This window comes from Silurus meridionalis, chromosome 27 (assembly GCF_014805685.1).
Source record: "Silurus meridionalis isolate SWU-2019-XX chromosome 27, ASM1480568v1, whole genome shotgun sequence".
In the NCBI taxonomy this organism is placed as follows: Eukaryota; Metazoa; Chordata; class Actinopteri; order Siluriformes; family Siluridae; genus Silurus; species Silurus meridionalis.
This window is the reverse complement of record NC_060910.1, coordinates 16,519,344-16,528,190: the sequence shown is the minus strand read 5'-3', so window position 1 is coordinate 16,528,190 and position 8,847 is coordinate 16,519,344. Positions and strand designations below refer to the sequence as shown.

Below are 8,847 nucleotides of genomic sequence, written 5' to 3'. Positions count from 1 at the left end.
TAAGCGGATGAACAGAGGAAGAATAAACACTTCCCATTCACATCAAATACATCTCAAACTCATGTGATTCAAACAATCCCAGTAACAAGCCAAATTTTATTTAAGAATCAGTCCTGCCTATATAACAGTAGCGATAGTACTGATCATTTTAGTTTTTTTTTTTTTCTTTTCATCTTAACATCACAGAAGCCTCATTAGAATCAGAATCATCTTGATTGAAGGGTTGCATGTACAAGGAATGTTTCTCTACCTATCCTAAGGCATACTGAGGTTGCGCCAGCTCTGGTTGTGTCCCACCTCATGAATATTATGGACATTCAAAGAACCAATTAGAGACGTACCAGTGCCATTTGGATCTCACTTCATGTAGAGTTTGGACATTTGACCTCTTTGAGTGTTTAAAGGCTCTTGCATGGAGAAGCTGGTGTTGGATCTATGATTATCTCAAATGTTGAGCTATTTTAGGAGTTGCTTAGTAGCTCCTGGTTCCACAACTGACTGTGTAAGACTGTAGAAAGAACATTACTCATAATCACAAACTCCAGTACTCATGTTAGTTCTCACTCTCCAGTGTTGTTTAAAGACTATAATCACACTCTTGATGTCACCCAAATGAGTATGGGTTCCCCTTTTGAGGCTGGTTCCTCTCAAGGTGTCTTCCTTATTACATCTAAGAGAGTTTTTCTTTGCCACAGTCGCCTCAGGCTTTGTCCACAGGGATAAACACACATCATTTACTTGAATTCCTAAATTCTGTAACGCTGCTTTGAGACAATGTCCGTTGTGACACATAATGCACACACAGATGCACACATATATACAAAGCCATACTCTTTATTTGCCAACAAATACATTTCATATATATCTCTCACTTTCTCGTATAATATATATATTAGTCATGCACACGTCTGCTGTCTGGCAGGTAATAAATAGCTGAAATATTCACTATGTTACACCATTTATTTTATTTAAATTTATTATAGATAAATTACATTTAGAGTAAGGAGGCGGTCAGGGTAAGGCAAGCCGGCCCAAATCAAACTGATGATGATGAACAATTTTTGGGGGGGTTTCTTATATTTTCATAGATGTCCAATATTCTAACAATTTTCTTTAAAAATGAAAAAAAAACACAGAAATGCAGAAACGATTTTAATCATCGTGAAATAATCATCGGTTTTTATTAACGCTCATGCGTATATTATTTTATGATCTTAAGGGACAAAAATTGGATATATTTTAGAGTAGTTGTGCAATGTGCAGCTTGTAGTACAGATTTACTATCTGAAAAAAAAACATCTCAACATATAGCCATTATTCTTCAAATAACTGGCAACAAAAGTGAGTACACCCTACGTGAACATGTCGAAACTGTGTCTACTCTAAAATATATCCAAGTTTTTATTTCTATAGTATTGTCGCCCTGAGAAGATATAAAAATATGGTTGCTGAAATGTGAGGGGTTTACAAACGTTTGAAGGGATCTTTTGAAGGGATTTGGAGCTAATTATAATGTATGTCAATCAGTGTTTGACTCATTAATATCATAGATTGGAGTTGCTAAGAGGAACATTAGAGTCCTTTCACATAAACTAAGTTGATTAAGCAAAAGAAAAGTCTTGTAATAAAAACGATAATAGGAACATTTATTGCCAAATGTTAAAGCTTTGGTGCAGAGGGCACCCTCTATATGAAAGGTTTTAAAATGAATATAAAAATGAATAAATATTAAATGAATATCAGTGGCTTGTCTTACCCTGTCGTCCCCCCGTCACCCCCCCGGATCCCCACCCAAGTATTTAACGTCCACTCATGTCTGGGCGTTATTTTACATTTAGTAACAGATTTTTTTTGTGCCTCTGCGTAACGTCTTTCAGGTGGACGGGGGTGTGGGTGAGCTCTGGCCCCTGCTGACTTTGCCCTCATTCTCGGCTTGGGCTGAAGCGTGGCGTTTGGGATGCAGCAGGTGTGTGTGTGTGGCGTGTGGGAGAGGGTACGGTACGCAGCCAGGCCGGTGGTTCACAGCCGGAGCTAGCATTCGCTGAGTCCACGGAGCCGCCAGCATGCAGTTATATGGGTAGCAGTGAGAGATGATCAGGGCCTGGATGGAAAAAAACAATAGACAAAAGTTTGTAGACACACGACCATAAGATTCCCATTTCCTGTTATTATGACATATATAACATACATAAATACAATTTCTTTCCATAAATCAAACTTATTAACCTTCTCGGATAAAATCGTACCTGTGAGGCAGTTTCAGGCTGCTGAAGACACCGTGAGAAATTTCCCAGAATGCCCTGGTGGGTGGCGTAGCTGCAGGCCCTGATCCTTTCACCAGCACACGGCGCTCCGGCCGCCCAGAAGTTTACACAGTTCTGGTTTGGCGGAAAGCGTGACGCTCTCCTCACTCCGGCAAGAAGCTGCTGTCCAGAGCAGCAGCGGTGAAGGAAACACTCGTCCAGGCTCCGTGTGAAGACTTCAGCATGAAAAGGGACGGTGTTCGGGTCCAACGCACGCTTCTCGACGCTCCGTCCTCGGCTTTCTGTGTCGCTGCTTCTGATCGGCTGCGTGTCCTTCAGATCGTAGCTGATGGGGTCTCTGGGCTCCAGTTTGGTCTGATGGACCGAGTTCTCCACATCTGCATCACTCTGACTGTCACTCTCACAAACATCTGCGCAGGAAATCACACAATCAATCAATCAATCAATCAATCAATCAATATCTATCTATCTATCTATCTATCTATCTATCTATCTATCTATCTATCTATCTATCTATCTATCTATCTATCTGTTTTTAATGTTAGTTTTTGACGTATGTTTATCCATTTTATCGATATTTAACTTTTTTTTAGATTTGACAGTTATTTGTTCATTCCTTATTTTTTTAACTTATTTATTTATTTATACTTTTTTCTACTTTTCTACCTTTCTTTCTTTCTTTCTTTCTTTCATAGTGTCCTTATCATCACTTGCTGCATGTATTTGCTCTATTATTTATTAATTCATTGATGTTCCCCATTTGTTTGTTTTCCAACTTTTATTTATGTATTTCTTAGTTAATTCTTTATGGATATTTTATGCATCTATAATTTTTTTATTATTATTATTTAATGTTATTATCTCACAGTAATAAAGAATAAAATCCCAAAAAACATGTAACGGTTCGTATGGTTCGTACGGTATTAATAGTAACAATACTACTACAAATTATTATTATTATTATTATTATTATTATTATTGTTGTTGTTATTATTATTATAACAAAAGCAACCTTTCAGTGTGGACGTTGTGACAGTGGGAACTTGGCGATGTCCAGGCGAATTGTCTGAGGATCCATCATCTTTTTTTCGCACCATCTTTCTGGCCTTGAACTGCAGCATTACAGGTTTTCTAATGAAAGAAAAATCTATATTTCATTCATTCATTCCATGTATTTATTCATGCTTTCATTTAGCTTCATTTCAAATCTCTGACCTTTTCTCTCTCCTCCCGTTCCCTGTGTCCCGGAATCCCTTTGCGAACGGATTGTTATCGATTTTCAGCTGCGTTATCTGTTCCGACACAAAACACACGACGGGCTGTGAAACATCAGCCCGAGGCCTCGGGTTCGGTCCACGTGTCGGCCGTGTCATGTAACAAACATGTCATGAAGACGATAAATCATGTAGTAAGTTGTAGAAATGCATCAAAACAACTATGATCATGTGACCATGAAGTGAATGATGCTTGGATTTCATTTACATTGGTGGCAAAAATAAATAAAATTATTAATTAATTAATTAATTTAAAAAAATAATAATAAAGCACTAAAAAGCCAATGAATGTCATAATTCTGTATAAGTACATGAAAATAGATATATATTATATAATATTTTATAATATCTATTATATAATAGATATATCCATAAAATATTATACTATATATAATTCGCTCAGTTGTTCAATAATTATGATAATAATAATGACTATTATTATTGTTATCATTAAGGAGCTCATGTGAACTCCACATGGTGAGGGGACGTGATCAGAGTGAATATGTCGAATCGGTGTGTGTGAGAGGAACCTTGTCGTTCTGGTAAGCCGTCACGGCGATGAACTCGGTCTCAGGAAACACAAAGGTCCTAAACCCACTGTAGGGAAGTTTGAGGAGATCGTCGGCCCTGGCCACGTGCAGCCGCGGCTGGTATTTATGCATGGAGTTCAAAATGGTCTGGAACGAGACGAAATAAACTCTGCATTTCTGATTGAACATAAAACGCTTAGAGAAGTTTCTAGAAAGGTATATTAAATATAACAAATAAATATAGGTAGAGCCAAGGAAAGGTCAAAGTACGGGAAATGCCGGACTGACTTGTGGTACAAAATGTCTTTATTACACAATGTCTAAATACAAATATACGTTTATACAACGTAAAATTTTGATTGCATTTTTATGAATTGACATTATTTATTTCTAATCGATAGAACAAATACATACATACATACATATATATATATATATATATATATATAAAATATAAAAATTGTCTTCATTCTTCATTGTATTGTGTACTAAATCATACATCATACAATTATGTTTTTAGCGCCTTTTAAACTAGTTTAAATATGAAATTAAAGTTTATTACTTTATTGGTTTCCACAAAAAAAGTTTGTTTCCTTTCATCCAGGATGATAAATAAAGAAATAAATGAGATTAATTCAAATAGAGTTTGAAAGACGTTAAAAAAAGCAGAGTAGACATGAAATGCGTTAGATTATATTTTATTATTATTAAATTACATTTTATTTTATTTTTATACTATTTTGGATGAGATACATGGCCAATTTCATCCTAACTAACATCTGATTCGTTGTATATCAGCTGGAGGGACATTTTAATGCATTTGTGTTTGAAAAAAAAAGCATTTTTTAGAAAAAAGTATACAAATTTTATTACAAAAAAGGCTTTACCGAATATAAAAGGTATTACGTTGGTGGCAGGTGGCTCTAACTGAACCTCAGAAAAAACTGCAGCCAAAATAAACATGAAGCGGAATAAACTTCAGACATAACAAAGTGCCAAGTGGCTTAAAATATAAGATGCAGATTTGAAATACAAATAATTATTTCTTTACGACAAGATAAACATCACAGTAGCTAGACATAACATAATGGCAAGACGGACACTGCAATATTCGATATAGAAAATATATTGTATATATAGTAATTTCAGTCTTCTTCTATTTTTCTTCACTTTATTTGATTCCAATTGAAATGTAGTCGATTCACTTTTCAGAAATAAAATAGGAAACTCAGCGGAAACCCTGAACCCACTCGATCTTCTCATTACTCACAAATCCATGTTTGTCCGAGACGTTGTTGGTCAGTTTCAGCTTGTGAAACGTAACCACTCGGGACATCCAGTGCTCCCCGGAGGCCGGGCTGTCTGGGTGGACATACATGCGCTTGGGCATGTCCGGGTCGGCTTTTCCTGCCACCGTCCAGCTCGAGTGGTGGAACTTGTACCTGCAGCTATCCGACGACACCATGTCCATCAGCAGCACGTAGCTCGCTCTCCGGTCCAAACTGCTGCACCGGACACGCAACGGGGGAAACATCCGCCTCATGAATGGCAAGAAAAAACACACCAGGGTCAGTTCGGCCGAGCTGGTCCAATACAGCACCTCTCTAATCCGGACCGACCCTAACTTGGGTGGACATGTACGATACGAGACCTGCATTACTCCGAGAACTGGCAGGAATTGGTTCTGTTTCTGATTTGATTTCAATTCTTTTTATTTTTATATTACTTATCAAAGACATAAACCTTACATGGCTCAGTGAAATGCTACGACTCTTCCAGGTGCATGAGAAGAATAAAAAAAGAATAACAATGGAAGGATTTACAATATAATTTAAAGTAATTTACAATATAATAATAAGCATATATATATATATATATATATATATATATATATATATATATAATTGCAGTGAACTAGAAAATGTGAAAAAAAAAAAATAGAAATAGGATTGTGAAAGAAAGAAAGAAAGAAAGAAAGAAAGAAAGAAAGAAAGAAAGAAAGAAAGAAAGAAAGAAAGAAAGAAAGAAAGAATATTTGGTGTTATTTTACAACTAAATGAAGGTGACAATAAATTAAAAAAGAGACAGACAGACAGACAGACAGACAGACAAATAGATAGATAGATAGATAGATAGATAGATAGATAGATAGATAGATAGATAGATAGATAGATAGATAGATAGATAGAAAACGTGAAAAATTTTGCTAAATTTTAAAATTTTCGCTTTTAATTGCTAGCTAAATTTCCTTATCTCCTCAGTGTTAGCTTTAATACACTTCATTATTTTTGTAATACAGTATATATATTAAATTTAAGTCTATTTGAGTTATTCGAACGAAACAGCCGTGTGTGTCGAATTCACACTCAGCCTTCATCAGAGACGCAACATAAGGAGCTTGAATTTGATACTTTGTTTTTGTATTACTTTATCTAATTCATGTACTTATTTATTTTAGTGTTGTGTTACGCTGCATAATGGTGTTTGGATATATAAATATATATATTTTAGGTCTGTCAATCAATAAATTAATCGCATGATCGTAATGGGTCAACTCGCAATTAATCGCAACTTAAACGCACACATTTATCTGTTCTAAATGTACTTTTCAAGTATTCAACATAAAGCATAAAGATAAAATAATTCTTGTAAAAGGTTTTAAAATAATTACGGTGTTTTAAATGACGTAAATCATCAGGACACCAAACGGAACTTTTGCTGTTTCCACATGGACGGTTTTAATTGCCGGATTATGCTTAATTTGAGACTTGGTGCATCAGTTAAACAAATGTTTAGTGATTAAAAACTATTTTTTATATATCAAAGTTTTAAATATATATATATATATATATATATATATATATATATATATATATATATATATATATATATATATATATATATATAAGTAAAGAAAGAACGCCGTGAATAAATGTATGTTGCGTATAAGGTTTTAATTTCGCCTCTTTTTTATTTATTTATTTATATTTTTTTATAAAGATTGTCAAACACAAATGCGCCCTGCATCTATTGCGCATTAATAAAATCGGTGCCGTTAAAAGTTAAAATTAATTGGGGTTGACGCTTTCATTTATATATTGTTTATATATATATTTCTGTGTAATAATTGTTACATGTGCAATAACTTGTATATCCGTATGATTATAGTCTGAATTTTTAATGCGGCTACACATTTTGTACAGTATATTTCAATAAGATTGGATATTCATTGATTGTGCAGCATCTATACTTAACATCTAAATTAATATGTATATATTTTTTAATTTCCTATAATTTATTTTAATTTTATTATACTGTGAGCAACTGCAACATTACAATTTACATTAGCTATAAGAGATAATCTTAAATTTCTTTCATTTTTCTTTTTTTTTTTTAGAAAATGTCAGAAACTAACAGCTTCTCCATAACAGTGCACACAAACACACAACATATTGTATAATGATAAACCCATTTTTTCAATTCCTGCAACTTACACACAATCTGACGTGTCCGAGACGTGATTTTCTTGTCACTTTGAACAGGAGTGTTGTATTTACCTCAAGGTTACGATGTAGGACCTTTTCTATATTTTCTCATTTCAACTGTCAAAACTGTCAGTTGTAACAAAAGTTACAACTGACTTACTTTCATCTTCTAACCCTAACCCATCATTCCTGAGATTTTTTTATCTGACGTGAAGCTTTAAACGGAAAGTAACATTTATTTTGTTGTTGTTTTTTTGTTGTTGTTTTTTATATAAGGAGCATTTTTTGAAGAATTTAAAACTTCATCCTAACGCTTGATTTAAACATCAACCAAATTCTTACAAAGCACACGACGTGTTTATCTACAAATCCCTCAATCTTTGTGCTCGTTTTCCTGCATCTCAAACTTGTTTCTTTGCTTGTTTACCTCCCCGACTTGGTGATGACCATTTCGGTGCCGATCTGGTGGAACTGCCTCCACAGCTCCATGCCCTCCAGGTGCACCACCGGCTCTTCATCTTCTTCATCCTCCTCATCTTCCTCTTCCCCTGCTTGCTGCAGGTGACGATGATAAACAGATGATGATGATGAAGGCGAAGGGCCGGAGTTGATGATGCTTCTCCCGGTGATCTGCTCCATCAAAGGCCTCCCACACCCCAGCAGAGGGTAAAACGGTGCATGGTACGCCATGTTCACCTGAATATTCCAAAAGAAATCACTTTTTGATATAATAACAAGTGAAAATTATGAGTCTCTGCACATGGAGATGTTCTTTCAGGGTCCAAGATGTGTCCTAAATCTTCTAATCTTCATTTTAATGCTCCTAACCCCACTTTACTGATTTACTCCTGAAGAAAATGGAAAAAGAGAGAGATAGAGAGAAAGAGAGAGCGAGATGAAGAATAAAAAAAAGACTAGATGGAGGGAGTGTTGGGGAAAGGAGCAGGGTTACCTCTTCTCTTCATCCCAGTCCTGCTGGAGTTTAAACTGGACTAAGAGACTGCACTTTTCTGATTGGCTCGCCCTTGGGGGACGCGCACGGACCAATCGCGTTCGAGCAGGGCGTGGCTTCGCGAACATCCCACGCCCATGTGCGCAAAAAATAAAATATTAATAAATAATAATAATAATAATAATAATAATAATAATAAAATAACGCAGGGCGAACGTAATAACGTCATCGGTGGCGTTTATACTTATGCATAAATTCTGCACTACTTCCGTGTTAAATACTGTCACAAGAATCACGTGATCAGTAGTAGTAGTAGTAGTAGTAGTAGTAGTAGTATTTACA

General features: G+C 35.3%; 1 protein-coding gene across 5 annotated transcripts; it reads right to left on the bottom strand.

The window, feature by feature from the left end:
• Positions 1–814: 814 nt before the first annotated feature.
• On the bottom strand, positions 815–8,614 carry tbx3b (T-box transcription factor 3b). 5 transcript variants are annotated; one of them, XM_046841197.1, is made up of 8 exons: positions 8,506–8,614; positions 7,981–8,249; positions 5,339–5,606; positions 4,069–4,215; positions 3,480–3,583; positions 3,277–3,395; positions 2,247–2,674; positions 815–2,101 (listed from the first exon to the last, which is right to left on the bottom strand). In XM_046841197.1, exons 2-8 carry the CDS (start codon positions 8,241–8,243, stop codon positions 1,874–1,876), a joined length of 1,557 nt encoding a protein of 518 aa, XP_046697153.1. In that variant the 5' UTR covers positions 8,244–8,249; positions 8,506–8,614; the 3' UTR covers positions 815–1,873. The 5 variants fall into 5 exon arrangements, with proteins under 5 accessions (XP_046697153.1, XP_046697152.1, XP_046697154.1 ...); XM_046841196.1 differs by having other exon boundaries at positions 7,981–8,401; positions 8,506–8,528; XM_046841198.1 differs by having other exon boundaries at positions 3,480–3,556; positions 7,981–8,517.
• Positions 8,615–8,847: the final 233 nt, after the last annotated feature.